Source organism: Mus pahari, chromosome 12 (genome assembly GCF_900095145.1).
Source record: "Mus pahari chromosome 12, PAHARI_EIJ_v1.1, whole genome shotgun sequence".
In the NCBI taxonomy this organism is placed as follows: Eukaryota; Metazoa; Chordata; class Mammalia; order Rodentia; family Muridae; genus Mus; species Mus pahari.
In genome coordinates, this window is record NC_034601.1 from 18,173,184 (window position 1) to 18,199,665 (window position 26,482).

The 26,482-nt window shown below is 42.3% G+C and overlaps 1 protein-coding gene across 2 annotated transcripts in view; it reads right to left on the reverse strand.

Moving 5' to 3' along the window:
- The window catches only part of Tbccd1 (TBCC domain containing 1), a 43,895-nt gene that overhangs the window by 3,394 nt on the left and 14,019 nt on the right, over positions 1-26,482 (reverse strand). For both annotated transcript variants that reach the window (XM_021209460.2, XM_029544839.1), the window contains 6 exons: positions 21,407-21,785; positions 14,013-14,168; positions 7,746-8,112; positions 5,295-5,481; positions 4,680-5,177; positions 1,187-1,334 (listed from right to left, as the gene is read on the reverse strand). In XM_021209460.2, the coding sequence (XP_021065119.1) occupies positions 1,220-1,334; positions 4,680-5,177; positions 5,295-5,481; positions 7,746-8,112; positions 14,013-14,168; positions 21,407-21,742 (1,659 nt within the window). In that variant the 5' untranslated portion in view covers positions 21,743-21,785 and the 3' untranslated portion in view covers positions 1,187-1,219. The remainder of the gene's footprint in view (positions 1-1,186; positions 1,335-4,679; positions 5,178-5,294; positions 5,482-7,745; positions 8,113-14,012; positions 14,169-21,406; positions 21,786-26,482) is intronic.

The window sequence follows — 26,482 nt, forward strand, 5'->3', positions numbered from 1 at the left end:
CTGTATGTATGTGAGCATCTCTGTATGTAAGTGAGCATCTCTGTATGTAAGTGAGCATCTCTGTATGTGTGTGAGCATCTCTGTATGTAAGTGAGTATTTCCATTTCTATATTTTCCCCAATGAACTATGGTATCTTTTGCTTTTTTTTTTTTTTTATTTCAGTTTTCAAAAACTTGAAAGCAGCAAGTTAATTTCTATTTTAAAACAGTTTGTGGGCTGAGGAGTTGTTTCAGCAGTTAAGAGCACTTGTTGCTCTTGTAGAAGACTTAGGGTGGATTCCAGGAACCCACATGATGGCTCACAAGCACTTGTTGCTCTTATAGAAGACTCAGGTTGGATTCCAGGCACCCATATGATGACTCACAACTGTCTGTTACTCCAGTCCCAGGAGACCTGATGTGCTCTGCTCTCCAAACATCAGGCATACATGTGGTGCACAGACAGACATGAAGGCAAACCACTCAGACTCATATTTTTTTAAAAAAATATCTTTTAAAATATGCTAAAAAGCATTTGGATTAAGCAATTCTCAGCAAATTTATCTCTTCTCTTCTACATAGTTAATTCATGACTTTCATCTAGTGTTCAGTAATAAACTATTTATTTGGATTAATTCTATCTAACTTATTAATAATGCTCTATGTGACATTATTAAAGACCAGTTTTATTAGTTTTGGAGACAGGAAAAACACATTAGAGATGAGGTAGAGAACTTAATGCCTGGCTGGAGAGAGCGCTCAGCAGTTAAGCACATACACTGCTTTTCCAGAGGACCTGAGTTCAATTCCCAGCACCAAAGCCAGTCAGCTCACAACCACCTCAAACTCCAGCTACGGGGAGCTGGCACCTTGGCCTTCTCTAGGCACTCACTCAGATGCACACACCCGTAGGTAAAAATAAAATATTAAAAAACAAAACAAAAACATAATGAAGAAAACTGTAAATTTTTGGTGGTACACAAATTGCAAAGAAAGATAAAACTTGGCCATTATATTTTCCCATATTTCTGAGATAGACACCACTTGAATCATCTTTCTCATAAAAAAAAATGTGGGTATGTGTCTACCTGTGGGTGGGAACAGAAGAGCACAGGGGTAAGGACATAATACACTGTGCGTTCTTTTCTGTTTTGCATGCCAAAGGGTTACCAACAGTTCCGTAGGTACCCGTGTTCTCAATGCCTACCTGTGGCTCCACGTGGTCCTATGCAGCCACTTGTCAGGAGGCTGCTGGAGCGGGCACGAGGCTGTCCAGCTGCTGCCGATGTCCAGTACTAACCAACCACTCATAGAACTTGTTTTCCACAAGGGCCTGGAACTGCTTCCTCTGTTCCCTGAAGTTGGGATTAAGAGCAAAACATGTAAGGAGATTACTGACCCCAGCAGATTACAAGTCCCTAAAGTCTCAATAAAACTAAATGACTAAGTGCAGTTACTCTTCAGTTCTCACTGTGTTCAAGGCACAGTGAGACACAATGTTAGCTTAATACGCTGCAGATTCTTACTGAGGACAAAACGAATGAGCCAGTGTTCTGATTGACAGGAATAAATGCATAAGGAAAAAGAGACTGTCCTGCTGTCCAGGTCAGAAGATTGTGGTCTCTGTCCGTGTCCCTGTCAACTATAAACCCTTGTGAGGAAGACAGGAAGGAAGCAAGATAAATACAGCATGAAGTCAAATACTAAGAAAACCCTTGTTGGAGAGCAGTGCCGTGTCAGCTGAGAATGCAGCATTAACATAACAGGGAGTGTTACTGTAGGAAAGGGGTGGCCAGAGATGCCTCTCTAATATGACACTTCAACAGGATATGTGGAATGGACTGCCGGACAGAAGTGATCAAGGTCCTAATGTGACAGCATGACACAGGCAAGAAAGAGAAGCAGAACCCACATCTGGGGACAACTTGCACATCAGCCTGGCAAGACACAATTCTACAGATCTACAAGACACCAACAGTAGACAGGGCATGTGGGAATAACTACCGCTCAAAGCAAGAACAGGGTATTCTACAACCCCAATTGCACAATCCCACTTAAGTCCAGAGGTGAGACCCACTCAAGTCCAGGGGTGAGACCAAGACAGTAACAATGACTGGCAAGCCCTGTCTCCTGGGTGAGTGGATGCTGACACTTTGTACTTTAGATCCACCTCATCCCAACCTGTCTTACAGATAAATTACTAAGTTACAACCGTGTAGTCACTTTCCCTGAATGCAGATGGCATTTAACCTTCAGCAAAGCCTTGCTTCCCACAACCCTCCACAAATCTCACAGCGTGAACCAGGATCTGGCTGGCAGTTTGCCTTCAATCTGGTTTCTGTTGTTGTCGTCACCCACACACACACCACGCAAAAAGTTCTCAACTCACATTTAACTAAATGGCTTAACTTTATGGCAAGATTAAAACAATGCATTTGCTCTGCAGGAACTCTACTTCAAATGTGTATGTGTTTCAGTTTAGTAATCAGCAATATGATACTTTTTACTGCTGAGCAGCACCTGTGAAGTGTAGGCCTGCAAGTCAACGGTCAGGAGAGTGGATGTTCTTCAGTGCTCCCACACTGCATAATTAGTTGGTGGCTTAGGTACAGTAAATGAATTTTTGGCTTACAAGTTTTGCTCTGGATGTAACCCTAGTGTAAGCTAAGGTGCACCTTTATTCCCAAAGTTACACTAGTTCCTTTCACAGCACTTCTAGCACCGTTCCATTCTAGAATATAATTGTTTACCACATTCCAGACTCTACAAATCTCCCTAAGCTTTCCACATGTGTAAGAGAGTCTAGGCATTTAAATGGTGCAAACATTTACACAGTAAGTGTTCTGTATTTTCTCAATGGCAATCTCATTATACACTCTAATTATATTACTGTACTCTATGGTGTCATAATAACTGAAAGGGTAATAAGGACACAGAGACAGAGAAGCACCTCTGGAAAAAGGCCAACAAGGTAGTACTTGAACCCTTTGTGACTAAGTAAAGTACTTAATCTTAGTTCTCTAGTCTTCATCTGCAGCTGGGTACAGCTATTAGAAATAGTCAGTGAGAGCATAGAGCTGACCAGATCGGTGCTTGGGGCATTCTAAGTACTCAGTCTGCAATCCAGTGACCATCTCCTTCATTACTGATATATTAGAGTGACAACTTCCTATTCAGAAAGCTCTGAGTACAGTGAGGTCTGTAGTACTTCTACACAGATCCCCAACTAAGGCATAAGTTGTTGATTATGTGTGTATTGTATATATAGGTATGAAGTATGATGTACACACACATACACCACACACACATTGAAGGAACTTAGTTTGAGACTTACAAAAATAACTTGACCCTGTGCTCAAATGGAGAGAGAAGTTACCTCTACCGTGGTCTAACACCATAGTATTTCCTTTTTCCCTCTTGGACTCTCTAACAAATGAAATTTGTCCACCAACATATTTGTAAAAATGATTACTTATTTCAGGCATGGGTAATTTTAAGTTATTCACAGTGATCTGCTGAGAAGAAAAATTGGTTAATAAAAAGTTCTGTTTTTAAGTCTGCTGTGGCCTCTAGTGGAGAGTCTGTGTACCGCGGGGCTTATAGATGCTCATGAATAAATGAACGCCATTCTGGGCTTCATCCCACAGCTTAAAGCAAGCACTGCAAAGCTTCTACTGTGCAATTCTAGTGGAATGTTAGAGGCCTGATCATCAAAACACGGAATAATTTGACTCAGGTCATTTATCAAGCTTAGGGACCACTGTGTTGCACCCTGAATCCTACCTTAGATTCTGCTTCTCAGAATTCTGTTCCTTCACTACTCTCAAGATATTCAGACTAGACCTCACTTGCTATGCAAAGTTCCCATTCTTCAGGACCCATTACAAATTCTATCTCCTTGACACATCTTCCTTAACTGTTCACACTGTTCTTTGGACTCTGTAAACTGCATGCCATGTCTCTGGCTTCTGGAGTTCAAAGACCAATACCCCTTAAATAAAAACCTGGGCATAACATAATACTCACAGCTATGTGTTATCCCATGCATGAAGTTTTTAAAAAGCTACTTTGGTGCCCCCTAAGTAGAATGAAACACAGTATTTTATACTGCAAATCTAGCTTTAAAAAACATACTTTCATTATTTCTCCCATTTTAGCATAGATTAAGGGAGTAAGTGACAAGAACTAGCAAGAATCAGTCTTGGAACAACCACCTTCAAAAATGTGACTTGTAAGTCTGTGGTGCGGTGGGAAACCAGTGTACAAGAGGATGTTAATAGCTAAGTTGTTAAGACTGAACCACGTCCCATTTTCTAGACAAGATTGCTTTAGTTCATGCAAGTCTTATCTCTGCCAACTAAGTGTAAGCTGATCTTTATTGTGATGCTTACCATGCACTCCCTCCCACTAACCTGGAATTTGTGATCCTCTTGCCTCAAGCCTTTAGGTGCTGGGATCACAGGCTTGTGCCACAGAGCAATTTCAACTTCTTCAAGGAAGGGAGCCTAATACCCGAGCACCTACCTTAGCATCTTCTAGCCACACAGCATCTAGAATACTAACCTGGGATTCAAGCCCTGAGAAAGGATGCCCAGGTCATTTTAACTTGTGTGGTTGGATACCATAAACTATCCAAATTAATTTGTCTTCCCATCAAGTGTTACACAAATGGCAAAACACTGACTCTAGAAGACACTTACTTTGTCAAACGAGCCTCCTTCACAGTTTTCTGCCAGATATGTATCTTCTCTTCTCTTTGAGCCAGTGCTTTCTGGTAGGCAGAGGGGAGACCCCCAGGTATCTCTGCTGTGTCCCCTTCCATCTCAAAGGGAATAACAAAGATGTAGAACTCAGAAGGAGGCAAGAGCCGGAAGACTCTTGTGACAGAGCTTTCTTTGCATACCACCATCGGGTTATCCCAATAGTTAGGCACTGTAGCAAGGCCAGTCCTGGCCATGTGGTCCTCCAGCATTGGGTAATGGGTATGAAAGGGGGCAAAAGTTACTGCCTGGTTTCCAGAGAGAATAAGTGGGCGTGAAGGTGTCATAATGTGAAAGGTGCACCCTGTTGTAGAAGAGATGGACAGTCGGTGGCAAACAGCAATGACTTCTAGATTTTCACAGTCATGTAGGTGAAGAGCCGTCTCCACAGGACCCAATACAAAGGTACTATTCCTGCATTTTTCAATTGTCATGGATCTGAAAAATTTTAAATGAGTTAAATTCTTCTGAATCAATTACCTAGAATAAAATTCTTTCTCAAAACAAAAACCCCAGTCCAAAGAAAATTTCAAAATATTAGGGACTTACGCTTACCGTAAGGGGGAGAGCAGATATATAAAAGACTCATTGCAGCGATGAGCCCTGACGTGTGCTCCTACTAGAGTTTCTGAGCTCTTGGCCAGTGTCTGCTTATAAACCTGGCTCATCACCACGATGCGGTGCAACCGAGGAGCCATGTGAGCATTGCAAGCAATCTTGGCTCTTTTGGTCGAACCTTCAACTATTTAAGAAAATACACAAATAATAAGATCGTTTCAAATCAAAGAAAACATGTGACCATAAGCTCATACACGTCTACATGTGCTCCTGCCTACTGTCCGTCCATTACATGTGAAGAAATAAATGTAAGAGTTAATGATAAAGTACTATTTACTGTTCTTTTTCTATATATCTGTAATCTTTCAAAAATCATTTTTAACAAATGTAAACTTATAATAGCCTCAAGATTTCTGGTAGAGCTAAGATGAGTTTTCTAGTTTACCTGCTAAGTTAAGTAACATGCCTAAGGTCTTACACTAGTGGAAGATCCAAACAGCTCCTCCTCAGGATGCTCACTGTCATCTCAACCATAATGGCCTCCTCAAACTGCCATACTACAAACTCTGCATCCTTCTCAACTAACAGCATCATCCCAGGACTCCCACCTGAGTTCACATCTTCTCTCCCAAGATCATTCCTACTGGGAACGCACCTTCCCCACAGGGTCCCCGCCGACACAGCCATGTCAGCATGAGTCTATTGCTCTCTCTGTCTGCACTTCCCACTAGTCACGCAGACAATCTAACCTGGCTCAATGTGGAAAGGATATACAGATGCGCTAAAATTCTTCTTTTAAGAGACTTATTAGTTTTCAATTGCACATAACCATATGCATAAAATATGGTTATTTAGAAAAATAACATCAAAAAGTTTAAATATTTGTTAATATTTTCTTTGGTCTATTATAATACTACTAGAATTTTAATATAATCTTATGAGGTTAGATAGTCTTAATTTTCCCACAGTGCTTTTCCTATCATGGGTAAAGCTCCCTTAAGCCTACATGTTTTTTATAAAGCTAAGGATTACACAGTTTCACCTACATGTCTATAGGATCCATGAATCTCAAGGAGACTCTGATTCATGGCAGAATGGCTGGGTTGGATATAGACTTCCTGGTTCACTTAAAAAAAAAAAAAAGACTTCAAACTTTGTAGATAATGTGCAATCATTCTGTTTTACAGTGTTATAAGAGGTGGGAGTGGGTCTCAATATGTAGACCAGGCTGTTCCAGAATTCACTCTCAGAGACCAGGCTGACCTCAAACTCAGATATCTACTAGCCTCTGCCTCCTGAGTGCTACGATTAAAGGCATGCAACACCATACCCAGCTAAACCAATATAATAATCTGGCCTGGCACATAGCTTAGTAGCACAGATATCTGAAACGTTTTCCTGGTTCTTTTCTTGAAACTTATACATGGGCCCACGTCTACGGCAGTGGAACCTAGCTGTGAGCCACGGCTGTCCGGTGATACAGCTAACACTGGTCCCTTGTTACTGTTCATATAATTTCTAATTTAGAAAGAAGGAAGTGTATTCCTTGTGTCTTGCAGCTAAAAGTCAGTCATCTCTACACCAACTCTGAGGTGTCATCTATTGGTATGCCAAATCCTGCTGCTAAACAGAAATGAAAAAGCCTCAAGCAAGCATCTGACAGCAGAGGGAAGAGAGAACTTGGGGAGGACGGATTTTAGTTTCTGTGAATATAATAAAAGACCCAGATCACCTGAGGGCACTGCCCCACTGTGCAGGGCACATACAGAAGACAGATCTTTTATATGGAAGTATTTCTGGCTTACTTACTGCGGTAGTTTGAATAGGAATGCCCTCCACAGACTCATGTGTTTGAATGTTTGGTTCCATAGGGAGAGCATGGGAACTGTTAGGAGGTGTGGCCTTGTTGGAGGAAGTGTGTCACTAGGGGATGGGCTTTGAGGTCTCAGAAGCTTGAGGGTTTTTTTTTTTTTTTTTAATGCTGTTTGTAGATCAAGACGTAGAACTCTTAGCTCCTTCTCCAGCACCATGTCTGCCTTCACCATGCTTGATAATGGACTGAACCTCTGAAACTGTAAGCCAGCCCCAGTTAAATGTTTTCCTTTATAAGAGCTGCCATGGTTATGGTATCTCTTCATAGCAATAAAACCCTAACAAAGACATTCACTTGGGTTTTTTTTTTTTTTCCTTTATTTTTACCTTATATTAATGTATGTTTTACCTGCATATATGTTGTGTACCACATGTGTGCACTGCAGAGACAGAATCTCACCATATAGCCCAATTTTCCCTTGTACCTGTGATTCTTCTGCTCTGTCCTCCAAGTGCTAGATTATAGGCATGTGCCACTGCACCAGGCTAGAAGGCATCTGACCATCATACACCACCAAACAGTAGGTTTCCCTGTTACTGAATTTAACATTAGGTAAAGCATTATTCTTTAAATACCTTGGTGAGCCCAAGCCAATTTCTTTCCAGACTTGAGGCAAGCAGATGGACCAAAAGGATTTGTGGTCAAAGAGGCTCTCAACCATGCTTCCAGCTTGTAGAGAGAGAAAGTCTTAGAGCTCTTTGAGAAGCCACTTGCTGCATGCAGTGGTTGCCATAGTGCAAGTTGATGAAGGGGATAGACCTTCTTGGCTCTGCTCACGGTGCCTTCAATGAGAAAGCTGAGCGCCATGACAGCATCCCGTGAGAGCAGACTGCTGTGGGTCGAGTGAAAGGATGCAGTGAGCTGTTCTGGGTCTAGAAGCAGCTCGAGGAGCTCTGACAGATGATCACAGACAAAAGCCTGGTGACTGTAGTCATTCCAATTCTAAAACAAACAAAGGAAAAACGCTCGACTGAACAAAGGTGTCCTGTAAGATAAACATTTGACATTTTAATTACATTGCATTTATATGATGCCTCATTCCCTCAAAAGAAAGTAGGTAGCTATGTAAAAGTAACCTTGGTGTATGTACTATGTGCTGTGTAAACTAACTCTAAAGCACTACAGGTTCAATACCCCTTTATCTAATATGTTGAGACCAGAACTATTATGGAGTTTTATCTATTTTTTATTTCTTATGTTCAAAGTAATGGTTTTATTTATCTTTGCCAAGTAACAGGCCATCTATCTTACGATTTATTTTTGAAGTCTTGAATAGTTAAACTAGCTAATTCATTCTCTGTTCTTACACACAGAATTACACACTCCTTGTTGATGACATAATTATCATGGTGCATACCAAGACCTGTGGCCTCATCCCTGGACTTAACCTAGAATGAATGTCTTTTGTGATCATTAATTTGTTCCAAGCCCATTTTTCTTTCTAGTGCAATTTATGTGCTTATAGCACATGAACACTCATTGAACTCCTTTTTTGACATATGCCAGCCTTTACTATTTATAAGAGGAGAAATATTCTATTTTTTTATTCTCACCTTAAACTTTCTATCAACTATTTTAACTTCTTATAATTATTTGAATCAAATCAGGAATTCTGTAAAATCATTACCTGAAATTATAAAATCAACTATTCATTCAAACAACATTATTTCATGAAAGTCCATCTTCATGTTGATCTGCAGGAAATTTGCCCAATAAGGCGGTCTGTTAATATCCACAAACCAATCATAACGTACTACAGGCAGAAGGGTCTGTTGTTGCCTAGTCACACCATGTCAGAGAAATGAGGAATACAGCAATGACAACATGAGAATGCACATTAGCAGCAAGAAGTGATCTGGAGATGACACCCCTGAGGCCATGCCTTCCCAAGGTACACCCATCACAGCCATGCAAAATGGTGGGCCGTCTCCAGGAAGCCCACTTGTCCATTGCAGCTCCCCTACATGGCATCTGCCAAGGGCTCATTGAAGAGCAGGAACTAGAAAGCCACCTGCTCCTCTTTCAGAGGCCATGCTCTCGCACACATCTCTTTTCCTCCGACGAGAAGCCATCTGTACTTCAGAGTTTCTAATCTCTCAGAATTGCAGGTCACTTGTGGGCTATTCTAATAGGCCCTAATGCCACATAATTACTCATCATTAACTAATAAGTCCTTCAGTCTAAAAGACTGATAGCTCGAGGTCTTCATTTCAAAATAGGCGAATGAGACCAGTGCATGGTAGTATATGTTATCACTATGATTACCTGGGACACACACCCAGGATTACCTAAAGTACACCCAGGAGTTTGGGACCAGCTTTGTTAATATTAATGAGATTCTGTCCCAACAAACAAAGTCAGAGGTATAACAGTGAATATGTTATTCAGTTTTCCTTGAGCCTTAGGCATAGGGGCTATATTCGAGATGTACCATTTGGGGTTGGGTACACCACAATCACTTATTTCTTGTATTTTGACTCCCTTTGAATCTCTACAATAGTCTGCATTTGCAGCAAAAAAGATGCTTTGATGAGGGGCCAGCGATACACTTATCTGTGAATATAAAGGTAAGTGTTTAGAACACAGTTAAAACTACACTGGCTTAGGACAATGGGAGAGGTAGCTTCTCCTTTGAGGCCTGTGACCTCTCCAGTCACAGAAGTCAGTTGGTTTGGTCTACAGTGCCAAGCATGAATTCCCTCCCTTAAATCCAAAGACAGTTGTTGGTACTCCCAAGATTTAAGCCCCACTATTGCACCACTGGAGATGCCCTGCCAGTCATTCTTGTGGTTTGTAGGCCTTGCATTGTGGGAGAATGGGCGAAGACCAGACTGCCTGCTGCTGCTGCGAGGTCCCTTATGTTCAAGCTACACCCAGTGTGACACACAGCCTCCTTTTGCTGCCTATAGATCAAGATGTGGAACCATCTGTGGAATGGGTGCTGGAAATCAAACCTGGGACCTCTACAAGAGCAAGCAGTGCTCTTACCTCCTTAGCTATCTCTCAGCCCCTAACACAGGACTTCTTAGACTTTTTCTACTCCTACTTGCTTGCCTGAGAAAAGTTTGCACAATCCTGGATGTGTAGGTCTATGAACTAGATGCACAAACAAACATTTTCTGACAATAAAACAATAAGAAATTTAATTTAAGGTGAAAGCAGAAGTTTGCTCTGGGCAGAAGATGAAGGGTCAGCTGCCTGAGGATCAAGATGTAGAACTCTCAGCTTCTTCTCCTGAACCATGCCTGCCTGCATACTGCCATGGTTTCCTCCATGGTGATAATGGACTACATCTCTGAAACTGTAAGCTAGCCTCAGTTAAATGTTTTCCTTATAATAGTAGCCATGGTCATATTATGTCTTCATAGCAATAAAACCCAAACTAAGTCAGGGTGAAAAACACCTCTTTAAAAGTAACTCAAGCTGAAGAACAGCTCTACAAGCAGACATCTTGGAGAACAAAATTGCAGGTAGAGAAAGTAAACAACAAGTCAAAAATGGAATAGAAACTAAGGTTGCCTACTGGTCAAGGTGGCCACACTATATACATCTGATAGAAATTCTCCCAGATTGGGTGGCAATGATATCATGGCTACTTGACAATATCTGGAATCAACCTGACTATATCTGGAATCAACTAAAACCCAGGATGCTGGGTATACCTCTAAGGAGTTTCTTTAATCTGACTATTTGAGGTAGGAAGACCACCCCTACGCTGGGTTACACCCTCTGGTGGCAGTCCACAAAGAAGGCCTGGAAGAAGGAAGCTTTGTACCTGCTTGCCCTCACTCTTGCTACCATGTTTGTCTACCCTGGCTGAGGTGGGATTATATCTAATGTCTTCGAGATTCCAACACAGGCTGAAGACCAGCAGCTCTCCAGGAATCCTTCAGCCCTTCAACACCAGACTGGGACTGTATAGACATGCAGCCTAACAGACTGAGCAACTTCCAGATTCTTGGCCTTTCCACTGTGAAACAGCCATGGCTGGCCTACCTGAACTACATCCTGTAAGACAGTCTACTAAATCACCTTTTAATGTGGCTACTGTTCCTTGAGAACACTAAAACATGCATCTGTACTGTATTGTGGAACCTAGTAATAATGGACTCCCTTGTACTGAACTAAAGTTCTAACAGTGAGATGCTCAACCAGAAAAAAAATCAGCAATGGATTTGCTCCCATATAAAGTGAAGTACTTTGATCTTATGCACTGGAGGGTCTGGCCTACACTAAAAATGGGTAAAGTTACAGGTCTACAATAATGGATTCCTTTAAGAATAATCTTTAGAAAATACATGAAGCAAATACAAGGGTTTTTTTCCCTAGAACCAACCTTTCATTTATGCCTAAGATTCTCAGTATCCTAGGATTCTCCGCAAGCTTTGAGTGTATGCTGAAGGATAGCAGAACTCAAACCTTCTGAGCACGAGGAGCCTTGGCCAGGTCTGTTTGGTACAGTGTGGCCTTGCGTACTGGTACTGTCCAGAGGGAGCCCACAGAGAATACAGAGATGCTGTGATGCACTACGGCATTCACAAGCCTTGATGCACACAATGGCATGGCCCATCAAGATGGGTTACTGCATACTCCAGTGCTGACTACACCATCCCAGAAGGACAACTTGGAAAATCCTAACTACATTAGGAGATCCCAAAGTTAAATTTGGAGAGATCATGCAGGTTTTCCGGGGGGGGGGGGGGGGGGCTTGATGTAAATCTACATTTTATTTTTGTAGAAAACTGGGTTGGCTTGTACTGATAAGTAAATTTACTTTAAGACAATTCCTCAAAAAGACATGTAATTTTACCATTTATTATTGATTACATCAAATCTGCATACTACTAAAATAGCATAGGAAATAAATCAGACCAACAATCAACAAATGGTGTCCCAAGGAAACTAAAAAGCTTCTGTCTAATAAGGGAAATTGTTAGGAAATTTCCTTCTCCCAGAATGGGAGGAAACCTTTGCCAGCTACTTAACTAACAAAGGACTGAAGTCGACAATATACTAAGAACTCAGAAAATTAAAGAAAACAAAAAGAAAAAAATCAATTAAAAAAAAGCAATAGGAATCAACAAAAGATTCCCAAAAGGGGATATGTAAATTGATAGGAAACATCTTTAAAAGAGCTCAACTTCCTTAGTCATAAGGGAAATGCACATGAAAGGCACACGGAGATTCCATCAGGACATGCATGAATGGTGATAGGTGCTGGTACGACTGTTACAGAGTGTGATCTCCCTTATACACTATGACTGTGACAGACAGAGTGTGCTCTCCTTATATACTGTGACAGTGACAGAGTGTGCTCTCCCTTATACACTGTGACAGAGTGTGCTCTACTTATATACTGTGACTGTTTCAGAGTGTGATCTCCTTTATAAACTGTGACTGTGACAGACAGAGTGTGCTCTCCCTTATATACTGCACATGCAAACACAGACTTGCAGACTATTGTGGTTTCTCAAAAAACTAGAAAGAGGGCCAGGCATCACGGGAAGGAGACAGGCAGATCTTGCTGAGCTAGAGGCCAGTCTGGCCTACATAGGGAGTTCCAGGTCAGCTGGGGCTACAAAGTTAAACCCTAGCCCACTTCCCAAAACCAAAGAAAAACAAATTAAAAAGCAAACCAAGAAGTAGATCTACAATATGACCCAGCTATACTGCTCCTGGGAATATGTGCAAAGGACTTTCTGTCCAACTAGAGACACCTGTATATCTATGTTCTTAGCTGCTTTATTCACAACAGCCAGAAAAAGGAATCAACTGAGAAGTTCATCAACAGGTAGTCTGCTAAGTGTGGTACAGAAACACAATGGGATTTTAGTCAACTGTTAAATAAATGGAATCATAAAATATGCAGATAAATGGATGGAACTGGAAAAAAATTATACTGGGTGAGGTAACATAGGTCCAGAAAGATTAGCATGTCCTTTCTCCTAGTCAGTCCTAGCTTCAAGTCTTGTTTTTTTTGTGTGTGTAACTTGGAGCTTCAGTGGAAGGCAGGGAACTAGAGAGGGATACAGGGTACCTCCCTGTGAGATACAGGTCAGAGAGGCCTCAGAAGCCTCCAAGACAACACATGCCACTGCTGTTGCCCTTGGTGACTCACCATAACCACATGGTGAGATCCCACTGCTGAAGACACTACACTCTGGCTAACCTACACAGAGAAACCAATTTCAAACTGAACAGGAAATGGCCCCCTGCTGGTTGGTTTAAAATGTGCCTGAAGGTGCTGAGTAGGCTGCTGGGAAAGAGAAGACTTCAGTGAACTGGAGCCTGAACTCTGAAATACTGATTAGCCAGACAAGATGTGCCTGGGGTCAGCAAGATGGCTACACAGATAAAGGTGCTTTTGGCCAAGCCTGATGACCTGAGTTCAGTCCCTGGGACCTGCATGGCATAAGGGAAGAACCACCTTTACAAGTTGTCCTCTGACCTCCACAATGTTATGTATGGCACACCCACACTAAAGGAGCTTTCATATGGTACTATGGTTTACATTTTCAAGTTTTTCAACATACTTCACACATACAAAAAAGCAGATGAAAATATTTGTTTTATTTTCACCATAGAAAAGCCAGTAAGACCCTTTCTAAGACTCATTGTGTTTAATAAATTGTTAAAACACATAAAATTACTTAAGCAACTTAAGGAGGGGGAAAAAAGCATTTTTTTTCCTTTGAGTCTTGCTCAACAGCCCATGTTGGCCTTGAATTGATAATCTCCCTGGCTCAGCCTCCCAAGAACAATCCTTACAAGCATGCTCTATGATGCCTGGCTTCATCCCAACAGACCCTTTTAGCATTTCCTTTATAAACTATGAGCAATACCTTATTGTGACAACTGGGCCTTTCAGTCGGGCTAGGAGACTGAGGTCTGCTTCTGGGACTGGGCCATTCTTCCCCAATCAATGATGTCCGCAGAGAGATCCTGTTTAACTGCTGGATATACAGAAAGAGCAGGAATTGCAGCGTGTCCACATAAAGCTGTTAGGGAAATAAGAGACGAATACACCTTAAAATACCACCAACCACTAGTTTATAATTCAGTATACAGTAAATTAGGGTTCCATAGCTTCTTGATCTTAAAAATATCAAATTTAGAAACAGCTATCATTTGATGCCCAGACAGAGAAATTTCTAAACTACATAACTGGAGTCACTTCTGGAAACCAATGTACTTTCCGTACGTACGTTACAGGTGGAAAAAGCAGCCTCAGTTATTAGAGTAAGTAAATGAACAGATGGGAGGAGAGTTCAACCAAGTATCAAGGTTTAACCTAGATCCACAGGCTAACCAAGAAAACAACTAAAGCTGGTATCAGCGTGGCATGTGCACTCCAGAGGTGATGCCTCTCAGGCTCTTGTAAACTTCCTACAAAAGCTTGTTTGACTTAAAGAAAACGCCGGTGTGGTAGCATACATCTATGATCTCAGCATTCAGCAAGCTAACACTGGAAGGAGCATTGAATCTGAGCCCATCCTGGGCTACACAGTGAGACCTTCTCTAAAACAAGCAAAACCATATACAATGGAATCCAAACCCACTACTGTTCTGCTGCTGTCATCTTATTTGAGGAAGGGTGTGGCTTGAAGCTCATTCGTTTCATACTCCAGTCAGGTGTAATATAACTGAGTATACACTCAGATCTTGAGTATTTCTAGCCCAGTGTGCTGGCTAGTTTCTGTCAACTTGACACAAACTAGAGTGCCTGAACTGAGGAATTGCCTCCATCAGCATGACCTTCTTCACATAGTGCACCTGGCAACCTCGGGCCTCAACTCCCCCTGTACCAGGTTACTCACTCTCCCACACCTGAACAATACTGTGTGTTTCCCTGCCCCTGGTAACAATGAAATTTACAGTTTCTATTCAAGCATGTCCCCAGCGTACACAGGTATAAATAATAGAAGGGCCAATCTAGCCTCAACTGGTTTTGGATGTATGCAGAAGGTAAAATTGTGTTCTCCAGCAACTTTTAGGGAGAATCCCCTATTTCCCTTTTTATGCCTATGGGCATATGCATAATTGGGCATGCATATGGCCAAAGTCAGATGCATTGTGGGAAGATGTACAGTAGGAAAGATGAGTATGTGATCCAATCTAAAATCAAAATAAAGAACCACCCTACTCTTCTTAATAACCAGCCCCTCCTTTCGTCACACTACAGAAAAGACCCCAGGCTACATTCCTGGGCCCTTGAATCTTCACTCATGTGGCCTGCTGTCTGTCTTGACAATGTATCTCTCTTTAATCTGTACTATTGCTTTGCGACAAATAAAATTACCTTGTTTCTTTTATAAGTCTGCACTATTATGTTCAGTTCTTGGATAAAATACCAAGAACCTGGAAATACCCAAGCTGGGCCCTGACCACCAGTAATAATGGGGTAACTTAACACTTACTGTGGCGGATCGACTTTCAGAGCATAGAGCCCTTCATTTTATGTATCTATTTTAACAATGTTTGTTAGCGTATCATTACTGCTTTAGCAGTCTCCACAAGACTGGAAAAAGTCTTGCTTTTTCAGTTTGTATATCCATAGTAACTAGCAAAAACTATGGTACACAATAAACACTCAAAAAACTTGGAAGTTTCTTTACATTTTCTTCATCTCCATGTTCAGACACTACTGCTACACCTAGCATATGTCAGATACTGGAAGAAACATGTGGCTAAGGACTAACTGCAGTGTCCCCTGTCTTGGTTGTGGGACAAACTTCTTTTCAGTTTCCAAAACCTTCTTTAGGAATATATTAGCACGATGCTGCAGACACTGATAAGATGGTGAGCCTTCTCTTCTCCCGGGGCTCACATCCAGGTGGCATTCACCTCCAGTCTCAGCTGCAGTCAATATGCTCCGAGTTACAGTCAGTGAAATGGAGACTAATTCATATTTGCCACTTCAAGACTGGCCCACAAAACTGAAGAAACAGGGGGGAGGGTATAGGGACATTCGGGATAGCATTTGAAATGTAAATGAAGAAAATACCTAATAATAATAATTAAAAAAAAACAAAACTGAAGAAACAGAAGCCAAGGCCTCAGGTCCTATTGGCAGGCTACAGCAACTGACTATGACCTGCATGACCTGTTTTGATTCCCATCTTTCCAGAGACTGACTGACATGTTTTGTTGCCATCTACAGATGGCAACAAAACATGCTAAGTAAGTAAGCCAGACATAGAAAGTGAAACAAGATTTTCCTTGTATCTGATATTAGTGTACTTTTATTTGTATCATTAAATATGCATGGCAGGTTACTTTGTAAAATAAAATGATATTTTGGCTCACAGCTTTGGAGGCGCAAGGTAAAGGGGCATGTATCTGGCAATGGCCTCTACTGGCAGAATCACAAGCTGGCCTTGGGGTATCGGATAGCAAGTGGCATGTTATCTGTTCTGTTCTCTCTCTGTCTCTGCCTCTCTCTCTAATGACCTGACCTAATCCTATCACTTTCCAATGGCACCTACCTCTAAACACTGTAGTTAGATTAGATTTTGGAGTGTTATTTTTTTAAAAATTTTTGTTAGCACACATTCATTACATGAAACAATGGGCTTTGTTATGACATCATCATACACATAAATCATGTACAATAGTAAGATCTATCTAATTCCATTTTTCTTTTACAGTTCTATTAAACATATACACATTTTCTCTATTCTGCTGTGGAAAACTAAGCTGACTCTATATTTTGACTGCTATGCAGTGCACATGGTTCTCAAGAATCTAGATTGCTATCTAGATACTAGATATCAATCCATTGGATGCATGGTTTGCATTTTCTCTCATTCTGTGATGTCTGCTCACTCCTCTGAAATCTCCTTTCACTGTGCAGTTTGAAATCTCATGCAGCCCCCATTAGCAACTCTGAGCTTATGCCCTGTCAGGCCCCCAAAGTCCTTTTCAGCAAGTCCTGGCTATGTCTGCATCATATGCTTTTCTCCTTGAACAGTTTTAGAGTTTCAGGTCTTTGGTACATTTTTAATTAGTTTTGTTCCGAGAGCAGAGGGTCTGGTTTATGGATATCCACTTTTCCCAGCACCACTTACTGAAGACGATAATACCTCTACAAAGTGTTCTTTACATGTCTGTTAAAGATGAGATGACTGTAGCTGTGCTTGCTTTTTTCTCTGGGTCCTCTAGTCTATAAGTCTACACGCTTGTTTTTGTTACTATGGTTCCTTACAACTTAAGATGGGGTATTGTGGTATCTCCAGCCTTGCTCTTTCTCCATAGAACTGCTTCAGCTATTCAGGGTTGTTTGTGCCTCTTTATGAATTCTAAGATAATTTTTCCTCATATTGTAAAGAATTTCATCAAAACTTTGAGTTGTGTGGAGCCTGTAGATCACTTTTGGTAATATTGCCATATATATATATATTTTTTTTTCAGTATTAAAGTGTTCACTGTAGAGGCCTCTCACCTCCTTGATTATGCTTATTCCAAGGTTGGCTGATTGCTTTCTTCTTTCTTTCTCAGCAAGCTCAATCTTAGAAAATAGAAAAACTACTGATTTTTGTATGTTTTTCTTGTATTCTGCTTCTTTCCTGAAAGTGTTTGTCTGGTGGAGACATTAGGATCTTTTATAGATAATATACATGCATTTTATTTATTTATTATTTTGAGACCAAGTTGTTTAGGCTAGACGTAAACTCACTCTGTAGCCCAGTTGCCCTGAACCTATGATTCTCCTGCCTGTTTAGCAGCTCAGATTACACTTGTGCCATGAGACCTTGTTCAGACTAAGCCTGTATCCTCTCAATCTGTCATGATGAGCATTAAAACCCAACACGGCTGTACTGGCTGGTTTTGTGTCATCTTGACACAGCTGGAGTTATCACAGAGAAAGGAGCTTCGGTTGGGGAATGCCTCCATGAGATCCAGCTTTAGGGCATTTTCTCAATTAATGATCAAGAGGGGAGGTCCCCTTGTGGGTGGGACCATCCCTGGGCTGGTAGTATTGGGTTCTATAAGAGAGCAGGCTGAGCAAGCCAGGGGAAGCAAGCCAGTAAAGAACATCCCTCCATGGCCTCTGCATCAGCTCCTGTTCCCTGACCTGCTTGAGTTCCAGTGATGAACAGCAATGTGGAAATGTAAGCTGAATAAACCCTTTCCTCCCCAACCTGCTTCTTGGTCATGATTTTGTGCAGGAATAGAAACCCTGACTAACACAACAGGATACCGTGGAAGACCATGTTCTAACCATGTTCCAACCACAGCACATATGAAATCTAAAATCATTAAGTGCACAAAAGCACAGGAAACAGTGACCATCAAATGCTGGAAGGCAAGGAAAACAGGCAATGTCAAAGCTAACAAAGCCTCAGTTGTACAAGGTAATTTAGTTCTGTGGGTCTGTACCACAGAGGTGTGTACCACGCCTCTAGCTAACAATACTGCAATATAAAGTTTTCTAAAAAGTTAGAATGCATGTGCTCTTAATATATACACTAGTGAAATAATAATGCATTCTGGAGAAATTTAGAAAGGTGACAGATGGACCTGTGGCTGTTACCATGGTGATGGCTTCAGAGTAACGACCTGTTCTCAAGCTCATCATGGGAGGAAAAGACACTGGTTCCCCCCACTCTGCAGCTCTTCCCATCTGTGACAAGAAGAGGCATGATCTACAAAGAAGCTATTTTTTTCCCACAGAAAATGTAGGCTTTGTCAAGCACACCCTGGAGGAAAGCTATGGCTCAAGTGTAGCCTCTGTGTAAAATGAACAAGAATAAACTGTTGTTACATTATGTAGCCTCTGCATTCAATGTTTCCTTCCCCCACCCAACAAAGTCATTTAACACTAAGTGGTTCTAAAATACAGAAACGTGGTTTCTTGAGTCACTGCTCACACAAGAGCCCAAAGATTCATCCTATCAAGTGCAGCTGTGTAGGACTGTTGATCAAATAAGAAACAGTCATCTGCCTAAGCCCCGGTTACTATAATTAATGCACTATATATAATTAATATACTCTGTGAAGTCATTTTTACCAAAAGAATGAAAAACCTTCAAGCCCTTTTCTGAATTTGTATTCTGACCTTTTTGCATACCAGTCATTCCTACTAGCTATGGAGTCGATGATGGCACAGGTGCTGCCCTCTGTGGTTTGGGTAAGTGAGTCATGAGTAGAAGTTGGATGCCCAGCGTGGCAATGTGAGGAGACTGTGATCTGTGAGAGATCTGTGGGCCCTAGTAGGAGGTCTCAAGGTCTTGCTGAGTACTGCCTTCAGAAGAGATGCAGTTCTTCCAGGATTCTTTGAGTTAGCTCTTGCAAGAGGGTTGTGCCCATACCCACCTAGAGATTTATGGAAGGCAGAATTCAAAAGTGACAAACTGGGGTGCTTGGCAGAGAAAACACTGAAACAGCAAAGCTGCCAAGCTGCCCCTGGGTTACTTGTGCAGGAAGAAGGCTTTAGAAGCAACATCTAAAAATAGAATCTGTTAATTTAAAAGGAAACAAAGCAAAAGGATTTGAAAGATTTCTAGCCCCTCCGGGAAAAGAGCAAAGGAGTATCATATAGAGGTGTGTACAGAGAGGTCAGCATGGGTAAAATGAGGCCAGAAGCACAGGACAAGGGGAAAGTGACTTGGAGGGTACCTCAGAGGTCTGCAGAGCTACCTCTCCCACCACAGGGTCGGGCCCTTAAAAGAGAGAACTGTCTGGGGAACATGCTCCGAGCGAGCGCTTTCTGTAAGCTCTCACACGCTGCTCCCTGCTTTCCAGAACACTCTTTATCCACCTTAGCTATGTCAAGCAGGCCCAGGGACAGCTTATGAACTAATCCAAATGAGTAATCACCAGCATTTAGTGTAATGTATGCAGGAGGCACGTGTAACATTAGGGCTATGGAGGCACAGCAGTTTCCACACAGATTTGAAAGTAAAACAGGAAGGGTCCTGTTATACCCTATCCACTGCCAACAGACCCTGAGCAGAAATAATGGAACATCCGCCAGGACTCTGGAACTGGGAACTACCAGTCTACAGTGTCAGTCTGGGAAAGCCGCAGTCATGAGACTAAGCTGAGAGCTGAAGTATGGGCTGAGCCTAGCAGTCATAGAGGAAGAGCTGCTTGTGGTTGTAAGATGTAACCCCCAAGCCACAACAAGGGAATTTAGAGTTTTAACAACTTGTGTCAGCTCTGATGGTGTCTGGATGTGCCTTGGGCTAGTTACTGCTTTCTGTTTAGCTAGTCCCTTTGGTATAGCAATGTTTACCAACAGCACAGCCTATTCCACTACATACTATGAATAGAAAACTTGGTTTTTAGGGTCTCATAACTAAAGAGTTTGCCTTGGACCTCTAATGAGTGAGTGACTAGCATTTTAATAAGTTAAGATCTAGGGACTACTCACAGAATGTGATTCTATCTGTCAGCATATGAGTCACGTGGAGCAAGAGGCAGAAGCAGAATGACCTGGCTTGAATATAATTTGTCCATTCTGAATACTCACGTTGAGATTTAATCCTCATGCTGAGGGACCAATAGGGGAAAAAATGTGGCTATAGTATTGAGTGGAACTGAGGAGGTAATCAGGGTTAAACAGGCTATCAGCTCAGAGCCCCGAGATTCAATACTGGTAGCTTTGTAGGAGAAAGAGAGACTGTTATACACACAGGCAAACAGTGACTCTAACCTCATGATGGCCTCCCATACTGCTGCAGGTCTCTACCAGCAGGAATCCTAGAGCCACATGTGTGGCCTCTCAACCTCGGATCTCCAGCACTATGGGCCACACTAAAGCTCTTTAAAATTGGCCCAGTCTGTTGCTTTATCTTATTAGCCACAGAACACGGGTAAATCAATAATCGTCGGGATAGGTATGTAGTTCTAGCCTACAGCAGAGGTCATTTTCACACACTCCGGTTAGAATGAGGTGGCTGAGTAAAGAGAAGGCAACAGACTGCTAAAGAGACTCTGGTGCAAGTACCACCACCTGTAACGCACCAGCAGTTCGGTACATTCTCTTGTCCCAAAATATTTTTAAAGTCAGTGGAAAAGTTTCCAATTCATGCTTTCTTCAGGAATGGGTAGTATTAAGGACTAATTAATCACATCAAATACACATACATCAAAACACTTCTAAACTGGAAATGCTAAAATTGGTACTTTAGAGTCACCAATACCAACAACCTAAAACCTCAAACTATACTGTTAGTACAAAAATTAAGAATGGACTATTTCTCAGAGGAACTAGATGTACATCAGTCCATACCTGACTTCTTTGCTTTTCAACTTCATCTTCGGTTGTACAGTTGGACAAAATTTCAGACCATTCCAGGCGTTCCTCAGGTGTCCTCACAGAAAGATTATCAAATATTTCAAAGTAAAGCCATGCTAGATCCTTAGCCAACTGCAGCTTTCCACATGCAATGTGCCTCCAGGTAGGCCAGTACAGGCGTGGGTAGGCGCCTTCTATGGCCCGAGTTCGCACATACGTGGCTATCTTTCTGAGGTAGTGAAGGCTGAATTTGGATGGAGGTGGCTCCTGCAAAGCACCCACTAGAAAAGGTTCTGCCTTTACCCAGAGGAGAACTCCGGACTGATCCATAGTCTCTCTGAAGACATCAGGACAAACAGGCTTCTTTGCATACCTAGAAAACAAAGTTTCTTTACAAACATGAAGCAAATCTCATTTACCCATTTTCTTAACAAGTGGATCCTTCCTTAATTATCTTTAAGTGTATCATATCCTCGGTTTAACAGCAGCAATGGCTCTCATCAAAAACAAAATAGACTTTTGGCCAGATTCCATTGCAATCTATTTGAGAAAGAAAAAAACCAAATACCTATGAGGAAATTATCTTATTTAAATTTGTTTGAAATGGTTGTTTAAAAGTATGTAAATGCATGAGGTCTGGGTTATATTCCTGCCTAGAAAATGAAGAAAAGGAGGGCTGGTGAGATGGCTCAGCAGGTAAGGGCACCCGACTGCTCTTCTGAAGGTCCTGAGTTCAAATCCCAGCAACCACATGGTGGCTCATAACCATCCGTAACAAGATCTGACGCCCTNTGAAGGTCCTGAGTTCAAATCCCAGCAACCACATGGTGGCTCATAACCATCCGTAACAAGATCTGACGCCCTCTTCTGGAGTGTCTGGAGACAGCTACAGTGTACTTACATATAATACATAAATAAATCTTAAAAAAAAAAAAAAAGAAAATGAAGAAAAGGAGTGCTGGTGAGATGGTGGTGTGATGGTAATGGAGGTGGTGTGGTGTGGTGGGTGGTGTGGGTGGTGGTGTGGTGTGATGTGGTGGTGTGGTAGGTGGTGTGGTGTGGTGGTGTGGTGGGTGGTGTGGTATGGTGGTGTGATGTGGTGTGGTGATGTGGTGTGGTGTAATGTGGTAGTGTGGTGTGGTGTGGTGTGGTGCTTACGAAGGATACTATGCTGTATCCTGGGTATGAATCACTAGTAGACACAAGTGTAACACTTTTTACAGTAATATCAATTACACACAAAAGACAGTTGGTTAATAATGATTTGGATAATGTGTCAGCAAGATGGCGCAGGGATAAAGATCTTGCACCAAGCCTGACCGTCTGAGTTCAACCCTCCGGGTTCACATGCTGAAGAGGGAAACCCATTTCTGCAGGTTATCTTCTAATCCCCACAGTTCCCTACCCCCCCCCCAACTAAATAAACAAAAGAAGTTAAAATTAAAAAGTATCCTCAAATATTTGAACATGTAAGATGACCATAAGGCTCCACACCAAGCAGCATGCTTGCATAGCATTTACAACGGCACCCAAGACTGAGTGTAACGGGTCAGGAGAGCGAAGGCATCAGTGGACAAGCTCTGTAGTAGTAAACTGGCTCTAATGTCTATTGTGCTCAGTCCCGGAACAGTGCGCGCAGACTGGCTGCACACAGTCATATGACACAAGTGGGGTCACTCATGCTCCCCTAACTCAGGGAAATAGTTACTGGCTTCTGGTACTTCCTTGTCTTGTCTAGATTGAACGAGACTTTGATTTTTAATTTTCATGGCTATGATACATATACACAATTCTGTATTATTTTCAAGGTAGTCTAGGATTCCTAATATATTCCATTTTAATTTCCAACACTTAATAGTTCCCAATTTTTCATAAAAACAAGATGAGGCAAAATATTGTTGGCTGTTGGTAATGGTGGCCAGAGGGACCCATTTACCTCTTACTCTCCTTTATCTTTAAAATTTCCACTTTAAAAAATTTGTATGTTTCTGCTATTTCATATAATGCTGATTATCATCTTCCTGCACATGAATTCTTCCCAAGGACTTTTAGACATGCATTTACAAAATTGTCATTTCTGGAACTCCTGACATATAGTCTCCCTTCTCAAAACAACTTTCAAACTGCATCATCATTTGAATCAAAGCAGCCATCATAAGGAACAATCCTTAGCATTAACGCCACTTGAAAAGGACTTTTCATATGACCAATGAGAAATATTGTATTATTCCATTTTGAAAAGAAATAATCAGGCAGCAGAGATGGCTCAGTGGTTAAGAACACTGACTTTTCTTCCAAAAGACCCGTGTTCAATCCCAGCATCCACATGCATAGTCATATATATATATATATATATATATATATATATATATATATATAAAAGTAAAACATCCACACACATAAAAATAAGAATATATTTTTAAAAAGAAAAGAATTGACAGAGCACTTATGTGTCCTACAGGGTGCTTATGTGGTCAGCAGGATGCTAAGAGTGTTACCTTTCGCCCTGTTTCATTCACACAATCACCAACATTTCCCTAGATTCAGACAAGATTTGAGGAGTTAGGGAACTTGTCTAAGTTCATGTATTTAGTTTGGCACACTTTGATTTAGGGCTCTGGTCTGCTTTGAGAAATTCATGGCTACAAAGGTACTTTGGGAAGTTGTACAGAAGAGGATGACAACCCTCAGGCATAAGGCTCTTGAAGCACCAGATCAAAGGACAAAGAAAGGTCAACTCAAATGAGGTATGAGTGGAGGTTCAGACCAATTCAGGAATGACCGAATACAGCTCTATCAGGAAGCCCCCTAGGTTTTCTCAAAAACCGGTGACAGTGTTTTCGAGGCACTAGGCACAGGGTGCTGACGACCTGATAAGACTCAGGGGCAGTTAGTAGACACAAACCCAGAGGCTGCGACCTGGCCGCTGGGTCCGGAGGGTAAGGCAAGGGCCCGGGGACACTCCCCGGGATCTGCCGCTCCGCCGCTGTCCTGCATGGAGACAGAATGGCCAAGGGTGCAAACTGAGTCTGCAGGCTACGGGACAGCCAACCAATTCTCCCTGGAGGCTGCAAGACCGTTACCAGAGCAGCACTCACCACCACCCTTCTTGGCAGGGCAGCCGCAGCAGGAGCATCCCCCATTACCCGCCTAGCCACTGCCTCTACCACCTCTGCTCAGTGCCAGTGCGCAAGCGCCAGGCCTTCCACCACAGAGCCCTGTCTGACTAGGGCTAGAGCAACCCGTATGGCCCGAGGCTAACTGATGACTGGGGCTGGGAATTTTCTGGTGCTGTGCCCTTCATGCCAAGAGTAGGAAGTTTTCTATGGCTCCATACAATTGTGGTCCTCCACGCGGCTATTATTGATGGATAATTACAACACTAACAGCAGTTTATAGCTACTTTAGGGTAGGTACTTGTAAAGTTCCTGTCTTCTTAAACGTTCTGATAAACTAAACCGAGGGTGGAAAAGCAGGCGAACTCAACCCAATCCTAAGAAAACTTTCTCTTACTGGCTGTCAATATTTCTGTTTTCCTAGTTCTTCATAGTTTCTCTATGTGTGATAGACCATAAAAAGTAACAGTTCCTCTTAAGTAAGCTCTCCCCTCCCAGTGAGAGAGGGGCCAGAGCTTAAGACAGAGCCTCCCTGTGGCCGTGTCTGTGGGGGCATTTTCTTGACAAATGATTGATAAGTGAGGGTCCAGTCCACTGTGGACAGTGACAGCCCTGGACAGATGGACCTGGATGGTATAGGCAAGCAAGCTGAGCAAGTCATTGGAGCAAGCCTGTAAGTGGGCTCCATGGTCTCTGCTCTGGCTCCTTCTTTGACTCAGCCTTGTCTTCCCTATGTAAAATGGAACGTTACCTGTAAGTCCAACAAGCCCTCTCCTCCCCGAGTTGCTTTAAGTCACCGTGTTCTTGCCACAGCAACAGAAAGTAGACTAAGACACCAGAAAACCCCTCTCTTCTGGGTATTCAACAAAGAAGGGCAAAAGCCATTTTACGATCTCTGCTCCAAACACTGTGTGGGAACCCAAACAAATGTTCTGAAACGACAGATTTCCTTTAGACTCTTGGGAAGGAACTTTGCAAAAGACCTATTCAGCAAGTGCAAACGCAGTCAGAGCCAGAGTTGGCCTGGTTTCAAGTGGAATGCCCTACGGGAAAGGAACTGAGAGTATCTGCCCCTTGGTCCTGAGGACAGGCTCAGCTCTGTGACAAGAACAGTACTCACAGCCGGGCCCATGATGAGCTGCCCATGCTTATGACACCGCCTGAGAAGGACAGCCGACCAACAGAATCAGTATCCGTAGCCCAACCTTGCAAATGGCTGTCTATGGGTGTGCTTGGCATCTGAGAGCCTAAGAGGAGCCAGACTGACACCATCAGTCAAGAGACTACATTCAGACTGCCCCACCAGCTCTCTCCCCTTTAGTCAATGATAGGAGCAGTTTATAGTCCAGTGCTGGTTTGTTCTCATCCTGGTCTTTTATCTCTTCCTTTTTCACCACTTTGAAGGGCTTTCTCAAAAGAACACAGGCTGACCTGTTTGCTGCACAATTGATTTGTGATTACATGGTGTCTTAGTCAGGGTTTCTATTCCTGCACAAACATCATGACCAAGAAGCAAGTTGGGGAGGAAAGGGTTTATTCCGCTTACATTTCCATACTGCTGTTGATCACCAAAGGATGCAGGACCGGAACTCAAGCAGGTCAGAAAGCAGGAGCTGATGCAGAGGTCATGGAGGGATGTTCTTTACTGGCTTGCCTCCACTGGCTTGCACAGCCTGCTATCTTATAGAACCAAGACTACCAGCCAAGAGATGGCACCACCCACAAGGGGCCCTCCCCCCTTGATCACTAATTGAGAAAATGCCTTACAGCTGGATCTCATGGAGGCATTTCCCCAACTAAAGCTCCTTTCTCTGTGATAACTCCAGCTGTGTCAAGTTGACACAAAGCTAGCCAGTACACATGGGAATTCCCACATCTGCTGCAGGACCCTGTCAACAGTTGGGTTTTTGGCAGGTCAATAAAAAGCCAGTGTCCAATGGCTAGGCAGGGGGGA